Source organism: Coloeus monedula (assembly GCF_965178545.1).
Source record: "Coloeus monedula genome assembly, chromosome: 6".
NCBI lineage: Eukaryota > Metazoa > Chordata > Aves > Passeriformes > Corvidae > Coloeus > Coloeus monedula.
This window is the reverse complement of record NC_138786.1, coordinates 7,991,131-8,011,874: the sequence shown is the minus strand read 5'-3', so window position 1 is coordinate 8,011,874 and position 20,744 is coordinate 7,991,131. Positions and strand designations below refer to the sequence as shown.

The window sequence follows — 20,744 nt, the reverse complement described above, 5'->3', positions numbered from 1 at the left end:
ATGAAAGTTTTAGATGACATTTTGTTTTTATGTGTTTCTGAAACTTTACTAATTCAAATGTATTTCCTTCAAACAAAATATGGGATTGTTTCCTCATAACTAAGTAATTAGTGAATATTTGGGAGGAGCTTGCCATCCATGGGAGTTAATTTCCTCCCTTTCTGGGACAGTCATATCATTATTAAATACCCCTGTAAAAGATATACCATGTTAAAACTGATGGCAAAGTCATTACAGACTATCTGTCTTTTCTGTGTTTCTCTGTGTTGTCAACATACATCAGTGTTTTTAGATAGCATCTTTTCTCCTTTTCCTTTTGTGTGTAGTTTAGCAGGTCATTTTTCAGTGGCAAGCTCTCAGAAACAGGCTCCTGAGCCAGCTTTTGTTGAGTGAATAAAAGTAAGTGGTTGACATTGTTCAAGGAAGTTAATTATTCCAGAAGGAGGAGATCATCTTTGGTGGAACATTGTGACAGTGGCCAAAATGCATTAAGGCTGAACTATTCACCAGCTCCACCTAGACAGTTGTTTTTGTTTTTGTTGTTAATCAGTGTGTGTTAATCCAAGACATCCATTTCCTTGTCCTTTAACTTCATATGAGTACTTGAAATAAAAAGGACAATACTCCTCTGGCTCATGCTCTTACCTCTTACACTGGTATAAACTTAGAACTATTTTATGTGGCAATGAGAGTTCTGCCAGGATTGTGTGGTTATACACGAGGTCAGAGTGTGGGCCATTTAATCTCATATACAAACATCAGTGAGAGAATTCACTGAGCAGAGTTCACTGCGCTTCACCTTCGAATAATTTTAACACTCTGCGGAGAGCAGATTAAGACGTACTAAGGTTGTTGATGTAGAATGACATAAAATTGCCTGTTTCCAGTGCGAGCTGCTTAAGCATCTCTTTGTCCTGGGGAAGTGTTGGGTGGCTGAATGTGTGAAGTCAAAGCTGAGAGCACACATGTGGCATTAGCAGGTGTCTGTCGTTGCAGGACGTCCGGCGCGTGCCCGGGGTGGCTCCGACCATTGTGCGGTCGGCGAGTGAGACGAACGAGAAGCGTCCCTTCATGTGTGCCTACCCTGGCTGCAACAAGAGATACTTCAAGCTGTCCCACTTGCAGATGCACAGCAGAAAGCACACTGGTGGGTATAAATCATGGCACAGCAGAGTGGGCAGGCGGGGTTTAGGATAGAACAAGGGGCAAGAAGCGCTCTGCCAGGTCAGGGAGCGGGAGAATCCATCAGATGAGCGAGTGTGTGCTCTGTCAGCTGGCCAACCCCTCTTTTGGAGCAGAAGGCTCTCTGGATCTAGTGAAGAAAAACACACTGCAGCAAGTAGATCACCTCCCTCTCTCTCTTACTATTGCAGGGCTGTGAGTTGTTCTCTCTTTTAATTATTTTTTCTGCTTTCCCCCCTCATTTGGGACCACTGAATCTCACTCCAAATCTCATCTAATGTTAATTATTAAGAAGTTTCCCCTGCAAGAGGAACCTAGACATTTAGCATCCTCTGGCTCTCCTGTGTAAGCCTTTTCTGGTTGGGGGGTGGAGGCAGAGGTTGGTGAATATGTTCCCTGCTGTGGGATCTTTCCATGAAGGATTGAGCCTGAAGCCAGTCATTTGGAGGCTAATGTCTGGATTCTGCCTGAGTTCAGGAAATAAAATCTCAAAATGTGGAAATCAAATGCTCTGCTGCACCTTGTCAAAGAGTAAACAGAGTTACTTCCTGTATTGGGAGATTTATGGTGTTGGATGTGTAAAATTATGATATATATTCAGATATGTTTCTTATGGGTTTTTAGGATTTTTTGGGAGTTTTTTTGATTGCCAGTCATATTTTTATTTAGGCAGTTCTTTCTGTGCTTGCCTAGAAGTCTGTGGATGAAATCTGTAGATACGGATATTCAGTTAACCACTGATGACAGAAGATCAAATGGATGGAAGAGAACAGGAAGGCAGCCCAGGCTGGGTGACCTAGCAGATTGTCTAACATTCCATAACTGATAGGTGCAATCTTCTCCTTTTGGAGACCATTCAGTTAGTTAATTGTGTGAAATTGTGAGAAATGCACACAAAGCACTCTTATTTAATGAATGGGCAAGTCAGAAAATATTGAGCCAGCTCTCTTCAGAGCTGCTGAAATTAAAAAGTTAAGATACTTTAGACTGTAAGCTCAAGTTCATCTTTAGAAAGGAAGGTCTACAGGAATGCTCTTCTATTTTCTGTAAATAAATTGGAAACAAGAAAATTTGGAAATCTTTTGAAGGCCATTAAATTCATTATTTTTCTCCATGATGCCTAAACAGATTTGATTTTTTTCTCATAATCACTATTTCCTTCATTCCTAAACTGATTTACTCTGTGTTTTAGCAGTTATTATTTGCTTGTTCTGCTCCTGTATTTTATTCCATTTCATTGCTTGGCTTTCCCAATGTTATTTCTGAATGAATCACAAGGACTTCAACTTACATATTTAATTTTTTTTCCTTAGCTGTAGAAGATTTTTAATATAATATATAATGTAGGTTTTTAGAGTCAGAAAACTTCCAAAAGAAGTAGGGGACAGACCTGTGTCTGTCTAACACCCCCAGAGAGGCTTCTCCCATTGTCTTTGAGGTCATACATGCCCCTCCTCTGGTCCATGCTGTAGTGGAACTGGGTAGAGGAAAAACTTTTTTTCCCCTTAAACATCTTTTCTATACAAGTGGGTGCAGATTTTTCTGCCCATACATTTTGATATGTTGACAGCAAAAATTATTTATCTCTCAAATCTTTCCAAGTTTCTTTCCATAAGAGGCCAGCTTGTTTCCCAAGCCAGCTTGTGTTTGCTGATACCAACATTGCCATGTAAGCTTTCAAGGATTCTTGCAGCTGAAGACAGAAAGCAAGGGATGATTCACTGCTGGAATGAAAATTGCTTGGGTAGCCTGCCTGGCTGATGCATTCAGCTTTAGGATCAGAAGGGAGCTTTCCCCTTTATCAGCTGACAGGCTTTTGTCCTCAGCCTCTTGAATGGGTACTAGACATTTCCTATTATTATCATCTGGGAATTCTACTTACCAAATTCCCACCTGCTGTGGAGGCTTAGAATATGATGCTCTTCATTTCCTCTCCTCCTGTGGTCTATCAGCCCTAGTTTTTGGGATTGCTTGGTGACCTGTGGGAGCATCTGGAGGGGATAACTTCCCAGTTATCATATTTTCTTGGCTGCTGGATGTGTGGACAGTCTGGACTTAGTGGCCATAAAGGTCTTCCACCACCATGTTCTTCAGGAGCTCGGGGCAGTCAAACCCACTGTTGTGATGCAGATCCATTTCCAGTCTCCTTTGCAACTTCATGTCTTTGTCTAACCCTGATTTGTTTCTCCTGCATGTCAAAAGCAAAATTTGGAAACCAGTTTTCTCCAAAAATAGTGTGGTTGTGTTTGGTACACCTCTTCTCATCAAACAAAACTTTTATTAGTGTTTATTAGTTCTGGACTCACTCATGGCTTGGAGCTCTTCCACCTTACACTATCTTAGTGTAGTGGTAGGTCAATTTTTTAAATGATGAACACATGATTTGAAAACAGGCTGTTACATATATCTGATATTAAACCACAAGACTGTGTCTTTGCAGAATATTGTTGCCTCTAGATTATGTATTTTCTTTCTATAATAGATACATACAAAGGACTGGCTCATCAGATCTTCCATTATTCTTCACCAGCTGCAGTATTGCAAAACCAAGCAAGGCCCTGAAACACAAAGTTGGATTCTGTAGTCAGTTTTTACCAATGTTTCAAATAGCCTTAGCTGAAAATATGTTAACACTTTGTACCCTCCGAGGCTGCTTATCTGTTCTTAACAATGCCTTTATTGAAACATGTACAGCCAAAAAAGCTTTTTTCTTATCTTGGTGTATTTTGCTGCAGCAGATAGGCCTCTGAAAGGAAATGCAGAAATATGTCTAACTGTTCAACAGTTTGTTCAAAGCAAATAATGTGAGTTGTCATTCTGTGGCAGATTTCAGGCACTTCCTTGCAGAAACAAACTGATGTCTAGACCTCCATAAATTTAACCTCTGGTGGAAGCACCAGCACTCTTGCCAGAGAACGTTTGGGTTCAGTGCCACTCATTGGGAAAACTGGATTTATCCCAACACGAAGCTGAACAGGTTTGCAGAGAGAATATCCTCTGCCTGTTTGCTAGGGATAGTCTTTAGTCTAAATAGGCTCAGCTGCAGGTATGATCTGCAATGGAGGATGAGAATGTGTAGATCAGGAGGGTTGTCCTTTATGGTAGGGTAACTGTATCCGTTCAGGCTGGTATTTCTACAGCATAAAATAAAAATACTTATGAATCTAAAATACAAGATTAGTTTCAGAATAGTAATGACATGTCACAGCTGTCATGGTGTGAAGATGACAGAAGATGTTAACTATAAAGGCTCCCTCCTAAATAAATAAACATGTTTTTTGTGTGAGTTTGCTAAAGCAAATTATATTGAATAAAAATGCAATATTAGCAAGGCAAAGTTGTGCCCATGGGACTCGTTTGATTAAGTGGGTACTTATTTAAGAAAAGGGGTTTAAATTGGTGAAGGGAATACAGATCAGCCTTCAGATTCCCATTCACACTTGCAGTCTCTGGTTTCAAGATGAGCCTCCTTTTCTCATCTGTTCTAGTTAGTGACAGGCTTTTACTCTTGCAGAACTCCTTAATTAAAAGCAGTGACTGTGAATATTTTGTGCAACTGTTACAGCAGTAGAATATTCTATTTTCCCATGCATCTGAGCAAATGAATTTGCTCCTGAGAAAATGCGCCCACTTCCCTTAGTGTAAGTTAGCTATTTTTTATAAAATAAGTTTATTTTATTAGAAGCATTTATTGCAATATGTGCAAAGGCAGATTCACACTTGTCTTACAACTGTTGAGCTTTTTCTTAAAAATTATTTTCCTAAATATTAAAGACATGCCATTCCCTCTACCCTCTCTCATCTTTACTATTTCATAATGCACTAAGTTCAGCCTTTTTTTTGTGTGCCCTCTTTCAGTAGTGTAGGTAATCATGTCTCAGGTAGAAGGGCTGGTGAAGCTCCATCTGCATCTCCTGTTTTGTTTTGAGACTGTACGTGTTCACATAAGGAGGTGACGGCATTGCTGGATATTTTCATACGTAGAGATTTTAGCCTTTTACTGGAGAGGCTTTGATAGGCCTGGGGAAATGAGACACTCTCACTGTGGGAATTTAATGGGGTACTAACAGACTTTTTCTAATCTGGGATGTTTCTGTTGTCCTGTTCTGATGAAATTTATGGGAGCTCACAGGCATGTGACAGTCAGCTTTGACAGCTGACATGGAAGATGTAGAAGGAAAGCGAAACTAGGATTTCTGTCCAAATGTTGTGCCTCTTTTTGTTTATTTGCTTTTTGTTTTCTTCCCAGTGTCACCATATCCCTATGTAAACATTTTAGATTGACTCCCTTAGTATATGCATGAGTTAAATGTGTCTTTAATTTAATCAACATTATTTTCCAAAGTATTTAAAGAAATACTTTCATGTGCATGCCATCAGACCCTCTATGCTGTTTTATTCCAATGCCTCCTTAACCATCTTCTAAGTTTATATTGCAATTAGCAGACAATCATCCTGTCACTGCATTCTGCTCTGCTGACATTCCCCCTCTTAAATCTGCCAAAGGGTTGAATTCCTTGGAAGTAAGTGGTTTCTGAAAAGCAGGCACCCCCCAGGGAGTCCTTGCGGTCAAAGTGTATGGAACTATTTCAAACACCTGTGGCAACTTTAATCTCTTATGCTAATAAATTAAGCACAGCAGACATAGAAATTGTCCACACCTAGGTTTGAGAATCAGTAAACTCCTTGGGGTGACTGTCACAGGAAGTTAGCTTATTCTTGCCGATTTAGTTGCTTCTGTAAAATTTTTATTTTAGCTACACCAGGATGAATTTGGAATGCTCTCCTTAATGTGCTGCTTATTCTCTGTCACCTGGATCAAAAGGCATCTGCTTTAAACTAAACTGGTTTGCTTTGGTGTCTCAGAATACCAGTGCAACCAGAATACATTTCCTCATCATAGCAGAATCAGAAATGCAGACACCTGCAATGAAGGTTTATCAAAGTGATATGTTTTTAAAATTAAACAGAGAGAAATCAAACCCACTGCCCCCTCCAGCTGATGTTTTCCCGTAGGTCCTTCCCACAGGACCTTTGGTTTACATCTCAGCTTCCCACAGCAGACAGAGCAGGTCCCAGCTGCTCCTGTGTGTACGTCCCAGATAAAGCCCAGGATCCTCCCAGCTTTGCAGTGAGAAATGTTTCATTCCTGCTCGTGCTGAAGCCTCTGTGCCGTGGCACTGGAATCAGACTTTATGTGGGTATAAATGTCATTATATCTGAGGCTGCAGCAGGATTCCACTGTTGTGCAAAGGGACCTTAGTTTAGATTATGTCAGATCTGGAAGATCATAGAGTTCCTCCTGTAACAGCATAAGCATTGTTTTGGCTTGTCTTGGCCGAATTTCACCACTTCTGTGCTCTGCTACCCACTGGCAGTATTCCCCTTTTTCCTCAGACTCCTCAACTGCTGCATTTCTTTTTGCATGTTTATGTGGCTGGTGAAGACCTTTGCATTGAAATCTATGATCTTTTGAGACCTTGCTTGTAGGGATTTCTCTTTCTAAAAACTTCAGAGTCTCACTTTTCGTCCCAGAGAAATCCCACCCTGAGGATCTCTGCTGAACTGCATGGGAGGAGGGGAAGAGTTTATATTTAGATGAGGCTTTGCAATAATTCATGGACTTGCCAGTGGGAGCTGTGTAGCTATGTGAGAAGTTCTGTTTAATGGCCCTTTGTGGAAGAAACTTAATTTGTGTTTTGGGGAAGAATATGTCTTTTTCTGAGGTTGAATTTTGCTCAGTTTTTTCTAATTAATTTAATGTGGTTAAAATTGCCACCTATGTGGATGGAACTTATTTAGTTTTTGCCTTAAATCCAATTTAGCTCAAACTGCAAGTTGTTCCTTTGTATGAATCATGTGTTACTGAAACAGGTGGAAAGGGTTTAATGGGGTTTTTAGAAAAATATGAACCAAGACATTCCTGTTTTTTTCCAGCAGAAAAAATAAAAATTCACTCAACCTGAATTATTTTGCAGCTTTAACCTAATAAACTATTTTCTTCGAATGAGCAGATTCAGTATCAGTGTCAATGCAGTAGAATTATGCCAGCCTTTCCAGCAGAGTTGTATGGCTTTATATCAAATCTGTCCTGGTGTGCCACTAGACCGCTTCAGACTGAGAGGAGTCTTTCAGACCAACACGTTTCCTCTTCTGATTCTAGTTGAAGTGTTCCCTCATTTAGGCACATCTTCTGATAAACTGTTTTTCCTCTCCAGGTGAAAAACCATATCAGTGTGATTTTAAAGACTGTGAACGAAGATTTTCTCGTTCAGACCAACTCAAACGGCACCAAAGACGACACACAGGTTTGTGGACAAGACTTGCCTACTAATTAGAGTTCATCTTTATACAGGAGTTGTGATGCCTGGAGTATACTCCTGAACTTCCATTTTTCTGATGTTGTCTGCTCATAACACTGAATTCTTGAAGTTAATTTTAGGAGAAGGCTGTGACTAGGTTTTTTAATTGGCCTACTGTGATTGTCTAGGTGACTTTTACATCCTGACACCACCATTTGAAACAACTCTCTTAATGAAACTGTTTCCTCTATACTGCATGCCCAGTATTGGGAATATATTCTGTTTAAAACTAAACAGTTCTGCAAGAAAAATTTGCCAATGTGTAAGATTTTCCCAAGAACTCTGTGTGATGTTTAAAGTAGCAGTGTGAAGTAAGTTAAACCTATTGGGAGTGCATGAAAATAGATTTCTGCACCTTGATTTTTCTTTTATCCTATTTGCTCCTTCACGATACTCACAGGGCCAAGCCACAGGATCAGGATTAACAATGTTTGCAGATCCTCCTTGGTGCAATGGTTTAAGTTGGAGTTTGTTTATGATGGGGCTGTTCAGATGCTTCAGACCCAGACACTGGAAGAGGAGGTTACAAGGGGATGCTAGCCTCATTAATGACTAACTTTCTGTAATGTGTAGGCACAGAGCTGGGCGGAGCAGTTACAGTAACTAGAACAAAAAAAAAATCCAGACTTTTGAAACTTCAGAAATATCTGATTTCATTTACCCTTCCAAAAAGTGTTGGGACATAAGAATAGATTTTTTTTTTTTTTTTTTTTTTTTTTTTCTCTTAGGTGTGAAGCCCTTTCAGTGTAAAACCTGTCAGAGAAAGTTCTCCAGATCTGATCATCTGAAGACTCATACCAGGACTCATACAGGTAAAACAAGTGCGTAAACTTTTCTTCACATTTATATTTCTTTATTTTTAAATTTTAAATCAATGTTGTTGTAAATTACGTGATTAGAAAGTGTCTTAACCAGGAGTTAAATATTCAAAACAGCAGAAAGAATTTCAGAGTGTGCTGATTTTTCAGTGTGGCTGTATTCCCAAAGCATGATAGTCACTTTTCACAAAGGGATTTAGGTGATTTTAGAAACTATGCTTTCTTCTTTAATGTTTAAAGAAATTTCAGCTTGGCAAAATAAATTTTGTCAGCTATTATGAAATGAGACTCATGGTCTCAGCCCACAAATGTCAAGCTGATCTACTGCCTTTACTGAAAAAACCCTACGAGATAGAAAATTTAATTCTAGCTCTAGCCAAAGGTCTGTAATCTAAAGTATTCATGCCTACTCATGCTTCTCCCAAGTGTCAGCTGAGCCTAATGCAGGATAGCACGGCAAAGCTCTTGCTGTTGCTGCTTGTACTGTAATCTCTCCAGAAGATAAAAGCAGTGCCTTTTGCAAACTCACACTGACAGACACTAAAGTAAAAGCTTACTCAAATATTCGAGGACCTTTTTTTTCTGTAGAAACTGTAGTATTTCATGTAAATACAGCGGGGGAAAAAGGAGGCCATTTTAGTCTACTCTGCCCTCACATAAATGTAAACACCATTAAGGAGCAACTGCAGCAACCTCTGTATTTTAGTTTTAAGTTTTAGAATTATTCCTGTGTACTGACATTTGCTGTTCCTTCTGCTATGTATGCAGTGTTTTTACCAAGTAATTGTCTACCGAGCACTTTGGCATGTTGTTGGATGTCACGGTGTTTTCCATACTGGTGTTAACCTTTTAAATTCAGTCTCTGTACAGATGGACAAGGAGCCTGAAAATCTTTTTCTCCCTGCTAAGAACTCTTTTTTCTCTTCTGGACCATAAAAACACATATTTCAGACTTCCAAAAATAAAAGAGAAATTTTAATAAAGGAAATGATTCACCTGAGAACAATGGCATTTTCTGTGGCACTGGCCAAATAAATGCTTCACCCAAGGGCCATATCTACACTTGCAATCTGCAAATGGCAAAGGGCACGGCTGTGTTCCTGGGTTCTCCCCATGGTCCTGCTGAGCTGCAGGGCCTGGGTCTCTGTGCATTTGCATGAAGAAAGATGTTTTCTTAACCAGCAAGAGGTAATGTTCTGGGAGAGGCAAAATGGCAAGTGGTTGTAACACGCTGGCAAGCTGGGATAAACTGCATTCCCCATCACATTTCACTGCTAACTGATCTGCCAATTCAGAACTTGCATGACTTCAGTAATGTTTTTAGCCCAAATTAGCTACAGAGAAGAACTTGCTCTCTTTTTTGCTAGTGAAACTCCTCTCCCTGTCCTAGTTCCCCGTGGCTCCCTGTGGTCTGAGCCCCTGAGCACAGGCAGCCCGGCTTGGCAGCACAGACCTTCCGGTGGGCTTGCTGCTTGCCACTGGCACAGGACCTGGGCTGGTGTTACAGAGCTGCTCCTGACAGCACTTTTGGATGTGTCAGCTCCTGAGGGGAATAAGCACAACTGGTGGGTGGGGATCTTTCATCTCCACCTTGCCCTGTAGCTTCATTCCTGTTTCTTTCTTGTAGCCCCTAAACTTTGTGACAAAACACCTAGATCAAGTTAACTTGCTCCATGTTAAATCTCCAGGAAGCAAAGCACAGGTGGCTTCCATGCAATTCCATCCTAATTTTAAGTCAACTGCCAAACTATTTGTTAAGATTCAGGGGTTTTATCTTCACAAAAATTTTCACTGTAACAGCAGTCTTTGCTGTTGAAAGCAAAAAAAAATAATCAAAGGAAGTTTTATCCATCCATAGATATGTTTAGCAATGGAAATGTGATTTCTGGTATCTGCACCACGAAGAAGTGCAAAGTAATTTATGCTGAGCACAGAACCAATAGAGATTGCTTCCCCCTTGTTGTGAGAGGACAACCAGGACTGCTTGTGAAACAGTGAAACTCTGCTGCTGTTACTGTGGCAGATCTGTGAGGAGCTGGTCAGTCATAGATACCTCACTTCAGTTCACAGGATGGTTTTGCTAATGCTGATGAAAGAAGACCAGTTTATACAATCCGTGGTTTTTGACCAGATCAATTTTTTTCCCACAGTGTTTTATGCCCTGTTGGGAGATAATTGATGCTTTTGACAGCATCTATGCTGAATGGATAAAGTAGATTTTAGGCAACCCTCTCCCACCCAAAATACCTTGCATGGCAGTTTGCAAACAGAAATACACATTTATGCAAATCCCGTTTTGCCTGAATTTGCATTTGGTTTGCAAAATGCCCAAAGTGTGAGGTAAATAAGAGGAGAAGATTCCTTGGTGAGGTTCTACCACCCTGCTGTGTCTGGAGGGTGTTGGAGAGGATGAGATGTGTAGACAGCATTGAAGAGCCCAGCCCCAGAGCTGAACCTACTTTAAAATATTGCATTTATTTTGAGGGGGGAAAAAAAGAAAATGAAAAAAAGAAGCATGAGTAACTGCTCTGAGCTAATGAAAGCATTCCATCCACATTCCTGTGGAATCAGAAACACAGCCTGAAATTCCACTTAAACATTGTAGGAAATCAAGAGACCAGGTCAAACAGTTAAAAAGTGGTGGCATTTCTTGTTAAATTTGAATGTGCTTTGCTTGGAGTTATTTGAATATTATGCTCATGAAAATATTAGAAAAATGGTATTTTGAGCATTTGACATCTCCCATAGATGCAAATCCACTTTACTTAGATGGTAGTGGAAAACTTTGAGTCTGGCTCAGCAGACTTCATGCTGAACTCTGTTGCTTCTACCATATTCACTTACACTCACCAGTTTCAAAGAACTTCAGCCAAAACTCGTTGAATTAGCTGGAAAAAACTCCCCTTGACTGGAGATCAAGCTCTAAATAGTCACTGACAGTTTCCACAGTGACTAACAGTATGTCTGCACCACCGCCCGAGGTGTGACTGAAGCTTGTGTGAATGCCAGAGTGACTTTGAAACTTGGTCATTTGAGAGCCAAGAGTAGCATAGTCATGGCAACACGGTGTTCAGCAAGGGCCCGTCCTCAGGAATGAACCACTGCAAAGTGTTCTACGCCATCTGAAAAGGCTGTTGTTAAACATCAGCTGAGGCAGGTGTAGGAAAGCACTGAGCGCTGATGTGAGCAGGAGTTGGGGGCACTCCCACGCCCTCTCAGGACAGCCCAGGGTTCCTTTCCTCCTGACAAGGGCTCTGCCAGCTCCTCACAACCCTGCAGAAAGAAAACAAACAGCAGTGTCTCAGATGAGCTGTATGCTCAGCTAATAACAGGGTGTTTTGTTAACAGGTGAAAAGCCTTTCAGCTGCCGGTGGCCCAGCTGTCAAAAAAAATTTGCCAGGTCTGATGAATTAGTTCGTCATCACAACATGCACCAGAGGAACATGACTAAACTGCAGTTGGCCCTTTAGACAGTTCAAACAAGTGAAAAAACCAGATGGGACATTATAAGCTACTGCAAACTTTCTCAGCCATCTTCGATCACCTCTGTCAGAGAGCTGCAGCTGTCTTCGCATCCTATTTGACACAAGTTAACTAAACCGTAGGATTCTGTTCAGCCTTGCCTTCCATTTGGAGCTACACAAGTTCCTATTCAATAAGTTCAAGAGATTTTTACTTGTTGTTTTGTACAAAAGTAAGCAAGATTGCCACAGTTTCGAGATTACTATAAACTGTGCTTAGCTTTCATGTCTGTCTCCGGCTTTTTTGTGTTATTTTCACTTGAGCTTTTCTAGGTACAGATTGCTGTACCTTTTTAATTCCTGCAGTGGGTAGGATGACTCCTCCCTGTTGAAGGTTAGCTCTATGCTTACATCATCCCTGCATATGCTGAGGTTCCTGAATGCTAGTGCAGCTTTCCTCACAAAGGGAAGGAACAGTCACCTGAGGTACTTCTGGTAAACTTTGTACTCCTACTGCCAGAGGGCAGGCTTTTAGAGTTGGAAGCTCTGCTTGTGAATTTCACAAATCAAACCTTTTTTTAAAGGTTGTCTTTCTAGAGCAGCTAAAACCAGATGAACCAGAGCCTCTCTGTGGAGAAAATAAGAATCTTACCATTAAGTTAACTTGGTTTTTAAATAATTGCATAATTGAACCCTCAAAACTGTTCTGTTTGTCAATTAGCTATCTCCTTTTCTCTCTCTCTTTTTAATGTATTGGTTTAAACTTATTCTATCATGAGATGCATAGATCTCCTTTACAGAAAACTAATTCCAATCATTGTAGACATTTGGGATTTGTTTACAATGTAAAGCCACACTGGTTATGTGGCTAGCAAGCTGTATAAACTTAAAACTGAACTTTTAGTGGGGCTGGTCCAGGATCTCCATTAACAGATTACTCTTAAGATAAGTAACTTAAAAAAAGACTCTTTGTCAAGTATATGTGGAAAAGACATTATTAGTGTAAGGAAATATATTATTTCAGGGTTTTGGGAGGAGGGGTTTATTATTTACTTTTAATTGCTTGAGATTGTGTGTATATATATATATCTGATAATGTATTGCTCTTAGACATCTCCAATTAGAAAATGTATAAAGATTAGAAGCATCACTGTTCTGATGTTGTTGCTGTTACAAACTATTGATAACACTAAGAATGTAACCTGCATTTTTCACTGAGCTTTCAATTAAAGCCCATTCAAAGAGAAACAAATGAGAGTCCAACAGATGTCTTGTTTCATGTCTGGTATTAAATTTCAAATGCCCTGTCCAATAGTATCCCTTTTTTTTTTTGTATATAAAGGTACCACCAGCACTGATGACCACTAGTTAACCTGTCCAGGTCTTGACCACAATTTATCCATCTCACTTGGGAATCATACTGGCAGCAGAAAACAGTGTCAAGTTTCATATTGTGCTATAAAGCAGTTGCTTCAGTCGTTCGTCTTCTTACCCAACCATTCCTTCTCTTTCGACCCGTGAGATTTGTGTAAGAACTTTATAGAACAGTAAAATCCCGTTTATAAATAGCAGAACTGGCCTTCTGTAGAACTGGGCTGAAACCATAAGCACAGATAACTTCTTAGATTAGGATGTCATAGACTGACTTTTAAGTAAAAGTTAATTTAGAGTTGGGGTGGCTTAAATCAGTTCAGCAGGTTGAAAAAGACAGTCTTTCGTAGATGATGAAGTGTGAAAACGAAGATAAAGAAATATTACTGTTTCTTTGTCATACTGCCTGCTTTTCTTTGGAAGTAAGTACAGCCTGCCTCAGAGCCCTTTGCCCTTGCAAAATATTTGTATCTCTTTAGCAAAAATCTTTAATGTATCTTGCCAAGCTTTTTTCTCTAATGTACACAATGGAGTTCTATGATGGGTTGAGCTTTCTCTCTTAAAGTGCAGCTGCATCGTCAAGAAAACTCAACAGTTAATTCTTCAAGTCCTCTTTTTCGCCTGGGTATTGCATCACTGTTAATTACTGTTGGGGTACTGTGACTCATTTGTATCAGTCAACTTTATCTTTCGCTGCCAAAAGACAGCATCTCTCTGGAGAAACTCATAACAAGTGTGGCAAACATCAAATATTTGGAGCGAATGGTGTACATAAAACTGCACAGAATTAAAAAATAAAGCAACTCCTCCTGCTTTGTTGAAAGAAAAGTTCAGCTGCAATAACAATGTCCTCTGACTTGCACAGCAGACTTCTGCAACTACAAAACAATCTGTTTTTCAGTCTGCACCCAAAATAGAGAGCTGCCACGAGTGTTTACACTGAAAGCCAAAAAAAGAAAAATCAGCCTCCCGTTTTGTCTGCATCAGTCAAACATAAATAAAACTATCTTTTATGAAATACAACCAAAACTCCACTGCAGCATAGGCCAGACTTCCAGTGACCGGTAAATAACTACAGCCATGGTTTGCTGCTTGGGGAATCACATGCCAAATAATAATGGTAGATGGCTACAAAAAATGAAGCGCGGGTTGATGAGTGACAGAGCATGTCCTTTCGCTTTTGCTGTCACCACTTTTTCAGTGAAAGACTTACTGCTACTCTGCTGTTTGATGATCATTACATCCCCCAACCTGCCAAGCACAGAGAGGACAATGGTAAATGTTTACAAGATTTTAAAAATTTTTATTCCCTGTTATTTTACAGTGTTTGTTATGAAAGGCATTTTATGTCTTTGCTTTTCATTTCCCTGTTTTCGAGACTCTATCAGCAAGGTAACCACCTTTATGGAAGTGCTTTACTGAATGAATTTTTCAGAAGCAGCACCCAGACTCTGGCTCTTGCAGCATGCAGTTCCTCATTTTGGGACATGCAGAGACTGATCAGCAGGCTGAGTTTCTGTGAGCTTGACCTCTGTATGAAAGATGAGGGGGCTGCACTCTATTATATCTTACAAGTATCCTCAGCTCTCTGGAAAATTTTCAATCCCACAATTAATTGAGCAAATCTTATATGCCTCTGCCCTCTATTCTTAAACTGAAAATGGTGACTGATGTGATTTTGGCTGATGGTTAATGTCTTAGTGAGGTTGGCACACAATTCCTGTCCTGTGGCTTCCATAGCCCCCCCAAATGGGCAATGTTAATTTTAGAGATAACACTCCCCTTTTTTCTTGCCCCTTCACGAGGTACAATATGTTGAGTAGGAAAGGGAATGTGATTTCTTCCCTCTCCGATGGTGTCAGCTGGAATTCAGGAGTTGACTTGGACAAATATTTCTAAGGTAGGTGAATACAGCAAAATGTCTGTCTGCTTTAGGAAAGCATGAGAGTTAACATGCCTGGGTTGTTGCCACATGATCGGCTTCTGGTGCAGGTCTTCATGGCTGTGGACTGTACTGACCAAACAGGAGGTTGCTTCAGCTAGGCAACCCACCTGAAGGAAGTCCATCCTTCAGACAGGTGATGGTTCCCGTAAGGGAAGTGGGGGGGTATGTAAGAAGTAGCTCTTTCCTTTTCTTTCCATGGTGGGTCAAGCAAATTTTTCATTTCAGAAGCCACTCCAACCAGGCCTATCTGTTTCAGGATGTCAGTAGGATTCATTTCACTGCTCCAACAACGAACCTTACAGCAGCTGGGAACAGTTCCTGAAGATGCAGGTGGGTGCCTTAAACCAGTGTTTCTTCCTCCTTTCCATTCCCCAGACAGGCTCTGAAAAACTCCTGTCACGGGCAGCCTGTTTTTGTCATCAATGGGACCTGACAACAAATCCAGTATGGTAAGCAAGCTGCTCCCTGCACTTTGTCTAAAAGCCCAAGAAAAAACTCTGGAGCAGGTTGAGGGCCTCCAGGAAGGCCCTAGGTCCTCCTCCTAGCATGAGGTGGGCACACAAAGGCCACCAGCAAACACAGGTAGCTCCTGCTGCCAGAGGGCATGAAAGAGTTCTACTGCTCAGCCCTGCTTGAGCCCTGTTTGTAACTTCCCCCTGGGACAAGTAGGGAAAGGAAGAACCACTGAGTTTTTCCTTGCTTGGGGAAGATCCTCATTCTGCTCCCTGCCCTCCAATTAACAAAAACGTAATTAAAGGCAGTGCATGCAGTTCAGAATGGCACTAATGGACAAGAAAGTCCAGCTGCAATATTTGGGAAGATCCAATAAAAGATTCATTAGGATTCTCTGAGTTATTGGAAGTCCTGATGACACAAAGGAGCCTAATGAAACAGAAGACCTGGTCACAAGAGTGATGAGCTAAAAAAACCCCAACCCCACTGACACCATTCTAAAAATTAGACAATTAAGAGTAAAACCAGGAATGTAGCCAGAACTATTCCACCTCAAATAATAAACACAAGGATAAGTTGCCAAGCGAGGTCAAAGAAGCAAATGGTAAAGTGAGTTTAAGAGACAGCTAGACACTTTTATGGGGAGAGAGGGGATTGAAGGATACAGTGACAAAACTGGGGGTAAAGTTGAGATAAACCCAGAGGACAGTGGTGGGCCAATAGCCTCAGAGAGTGCTCAGAGCCCCAGTTGCTCAGCAGAGATGTAGAACAGCTCTTGGCATTCTAGGGAAACTTACCAGCACTCTGGCAGCGTCCTGTGAGAGCTGTTTGAGAGAAAGGTGAGTCTGGCAGACAGCAATGGGTGTGCTCTCAATAGGTGTGCTCTCAATGCACTGATCCTAAGGGCTGCCCTTGGTTTCACTAGTGAGATTCCCTGAAAAACTTGCTGAAAAGCAGATTTTTGAAGAAATCCTACCCAAGCAGCTTGTTTTGTTGCAAGTTGCCAATGAAAAGCACAGAAAGAGATGCCAAAAAAAAAAAAAAAATCAACCCAGGAAGAAAACTCCCCCTTTTTTTTCTTTTTGTTTTTCATTAAAGTCTACTTATAACATAGGAAAGAAAAGAGTTGACTAGAATATGATTCAAATGAGGCAGAGACAAAATATACAGTGCTTATGTTCTCTGCTTGTACAAAGTTTTGCATACTTTCATGTTGTCAGCACAGCTTGGGTCAATTCCCATAAAAAAAGCTGGCAGAACTTCCGTGGCTTCACATAGCAGCATGATGAAGCCTGGCTTGAAGTGCTTGGCTTGGCCATCTCTGCACTGACAAGCATGTGTGGTTCCACCAGCACAGCAAGGTGGTTAAATAAGGGTGGAGGGAGAACCAAGACCAGCACAGCCAGTGGAAGTAAGCCAGAGCATCAAACAAACAAAATGCAGTTTTCTGTATAGATTGCAATCTAAACACAAATGCCAGCTTCTGCTGCTAAAAAAAGTTAGCTCTGATCCCCCAAAGGGCTCTGAGTAGTGAGGATGGTCTGAAAGATGGTATTCTCCTAGAAGACACAAGTAACATGGACATAGCTTTTCTAGGTGCTGTAGGAATGGAGTAGCAGGAAGACTCTGTTTTAAAGAGGCTGCAAGCCACAGATAAGGCTTTAAAAGACAAATGTTTAAAGGCATGGAAAATCTTGAATGAGAAAATCTAGTTGCAGGAAGGACTTTCCTGTTCCTGATGACTAAATAACTATCCCATAGGTATAAATATAATTTAATTGCATCACTGTTTTTTTAATGATAAATAGGCTTGTTATGTTCTGATGAACTCTGGCAGAATCAACATCCTAATCTGCAAAAATAGGCTGAGCAGTAACAGAAAGACCTGGCTGACCATCCTGGCTTGAATGGCTAGATAAATCTAATATAAAACTATCTGTTCTTCCCCAGCATCAAAAAAGCCCTTTTAATGAAAAGGAGTTGTAAGAAAACACAGGGCACTGAGACACCTTAGTATGGAGATGCAGGGGAGAAATACAACTATATCTGTTCTCAGGCTGTTTCTTTTTATGGCTCATTCTCATCTGAGTCACACCCCAGAACTTCTATTCATTTGAATGAAATGTTGAAAAACGTTAACCACAAAAAAAAAAAAAAAAAAAAAAAGAAAAAAAAAAGAAAAAAAAAAAAAAGTATCCTCACTGCCTGGAAAAATCCTGCTCCAGAATTTCTTCGGAAATGTCATGTCCTCATTCATGTGCTCTGTTTGTTCAATAATCACATCTCCCTAGTGTTTCCTCACAGGAAAGTCTCTGACATTTCTAACTCCATCACTGAGGTTTTGAGGTTAAGTTATGGTGTGGCTGCCCAGCAAAGGTGCATTGCAAAGGTGCATTGTAAAGACAAGTAAAGGGTTTTTTATCAGCTGTATGGCCATCACCACAGCCCAGCAGAGCAGGAGGGTGGCTTTGCTCCCAGCCACAAGATGGCCCATCCCAGTTGGATTGCTCACTCTTGGGACAGCTGCCTTCCCAGGAAAGCAGGGCCGCCAAGCCCCCGCTGCAGCTGGAGGAGTTGCCAAACTTGCAACAGAAAGTTACAGCCCTCACAAAGCAGCAGTCAGAGCTAGAGGCTCTCATGTGATGCAACTGCAAATGTAGTTCAGAGCCCACACGTGCAATTGTGCTGCTGTTACAGTCACAGGTTCTATCCCCGTGAATCTGGGTACCTGTTGACAATTAGAGAATTTCAAAAATCTGAATGCCTGGGGTGTTCTTCAAAGGCCAAAGCCTCTGCTGTCCTTGAGGCTGCCTAGGGTGATGCTTCATGCTCCGAAGGGTGGTGTGCTCTAAACCGCTCACTGCTTGTCACCTCAGAGAGGTGGAGATAAGTGCTTCTGTTATTAGAAGGAAAAATTATTGAGAATCAAAGAAAGGTCACGTGGCATTGGTACTGTTGTGGAGAGGATGAAGCCCTGAGTGAGCTGCTCCCTCCCCAGCTCAGAGCTGCAGGACTTCAGTGTGCCTTGCTCCAGGCTCCCCTTCTGTGTAGCCGCTCTGGGAAGGGTGAGCTGCAGTTTGCAACTCTGAAGGTCATCGCATGGGACAAGCAACCTAACAACAGTCCAATATTTCTGAGTTGTATAAATTCCTAGTGTCTGCCGCAGGCAGAATCCAAACACTTGTGTCGATTCTGTACCATGCCCCAGACTGCCAAAAAACATTAATATAAGCATATTTATCTGGGCTGCAGTGTGTTACAAGAATTCATTAGGACAATATGTGATATGGTGCTGAAACAGAAGGCTGGGTTTCTCTGGCCAGAGATGAGGAAGTCTAGTCCCTGCTGAACTTTTACTACTGATAAAGACAATGTCTGCTGGCAGCATTCATTTTTTACTGGGCCATCTGCATCTAGTCAGGGATAACTTGACTTTCTGAAAAAGCCATTCATCAGAATCAACCCCGTACAACTTTCTCTTGATGAGTAAAGCAACACAAAGAAAGACCAAGATGGTTAATAAACTTCTTTGGGAGCAAAAGGTCAATGCTGGTGTAAACAAAGCAGTGTCATAGTACTATACAGAAGCATTGAAGTTCCCTGTGTGTTTATATGGCTGATGCCCCATTTATTTTTTATCAGTGTTTGTTATCATTTATTTTGCTCTGCTTTAGCTGATCTATAAATCTTTATAACAGTGTTCTTTATTTTCTTAATTTTGTCATCTCTCTTATCGCCTTTTATCACCTGTTTGTGTCCAGTGTGTTTGCTACTCTCTGCTGCTTGATGGCTGTCTTTTAACCCTTTAGTTCTCATCTACCACACACAGGTAAAATACTCAAGACTTTCAGGACTTCCCTGTTTTTTTCTAAAGCTGAATCAAACACTGAAAGAAATTTCCATTGTCTCCTTAACAAATCATTAACTATTAAGGGCACAAAATGAGTGAGTGCACTGATGGGGAAATACTCCTGCCCCAAGTGACAGAACCTTACTTTTAGCTATACAACACACAGAACAGGCAATAGCCAGGTAATTTTCTCTTCAGGCATTTACCACCATACTTCAGATCCACGTTGGAGAGTCCTAGACTTGCACCCTGTGGGGAGGTAACAGATTGCCTTTCCTGCCCTCCCAGTCTTTGGATTTTGTGCTTCATGGCTGCACACATGGAGAATACAGTCACTAGAAGCTGAAACATAGTCCCAGGCTCCCTTCACAGCAACCACTGGTCCTCCAGCCAAATATTTTATCATGAGCTTGGTCTAAATTAAAGGCAGTCAGCTAAAAGGAGAAGATTCCAGCTCCACAATGACAAACACGAAGCAGCTGATACTTGACAATGTTATTGAGATATTCAGTGATGATTGCCGTAGAGCCATAACATTTAAAACCTCACAGATACACAGGTGAATTTTGCCTAGGGAACAAATATTTCCTTGTACATTTCAGAAAGAACTAAAACTCTTCGTGAAATAATCTCAAAGAAATAAAGGAAGTGCATTTTTCTTAGTGAAGAGCCTCTAGACTTCACCTTTCTTCCTTTGGCGTGCTATTTTGTTCTATCTAATTAGATTACAAAAAGTTTTGTATGGACTAGATATCCAAAATCATATAAATAAATTGTGTGACTGAAATAAATTTTTGAGGTATAGCCTCCGTAAACATATACTGCTCTTTTTAAGGGTTTACATCTTGAAACATTTTACTTAATAGACACTTGTACAATGTAATTACTAATAGCACTGGAGTACTTATTGAAACTGGGTCCTATAGGGAACAAAAACATGCTAAAGACCCTGAATTAACCATGAATTTTGAGACCAGCCAGTTAAAACATTAATCTCACTTGTTAATAAATGTAATATAATGTAATGCGCTTCTAATAGTATGAGCCTCTGCTGAAATTGCAACCTCAGACTCCTACTTAGATGTGCTCCATGTTCATGAATTTATTTCACCCAAGGAAAAAAATTGGTGGGTTAGGTTTAAAACTCAGTGATCATTCCAAATTAGGTGTCCTAGTTACTCCACATGAGTAGACAGTTAGTAGATGTTCTGTCACATGGGAAGCAAGACTATAGGAAGGTCTATGTACAGGGATTATATTCTGTGTATTTTACAGTTCAGCTGCATTCCAGTACCTCTGGTA

General features: G+C 40.7%; 1 protein-coding gene across 4 annotated transcripts in view; it reads left to right on the top strand.

The window, feature by feature from the left end:
• WT1 (WT1 transcription factor) overlaps positions 1-13,191 on the top strand; it is a gene marked incomplete at both ends in the record, with an annotated part of 33,794 nt that extends 20,603 nt beyond the window's left edge. For 2 of the 4 annotated variants that reach the window (XM_082282768.1, XM_082282766.1), the window contains 4 exons: positions 997-1,147; positions 7,401-7,490; positions 8,273-8,365; positions 11,711-11,832. In XM_082282768.1, coding sequence (XP_082138894.1) covers positions 997-1,147; positions 7,401-7,490; positions 8,273-8,365; positions 11,711-11,832 — 456 coding nt within the window. Of the gene's footprint in view, positions 1-996; positions 1,148-7,400; positions 7,491-8,272; positions 8,366-11,710; positions 11,833-13,165 lie in introns of those variants that run through there. The other 2 variants (XM_082282769.1, XM_082282767.1) reach the window with 2 other exon arrangements.
• Positions 13,192-20,744: the final 7,553 nt, after the last annotated feature.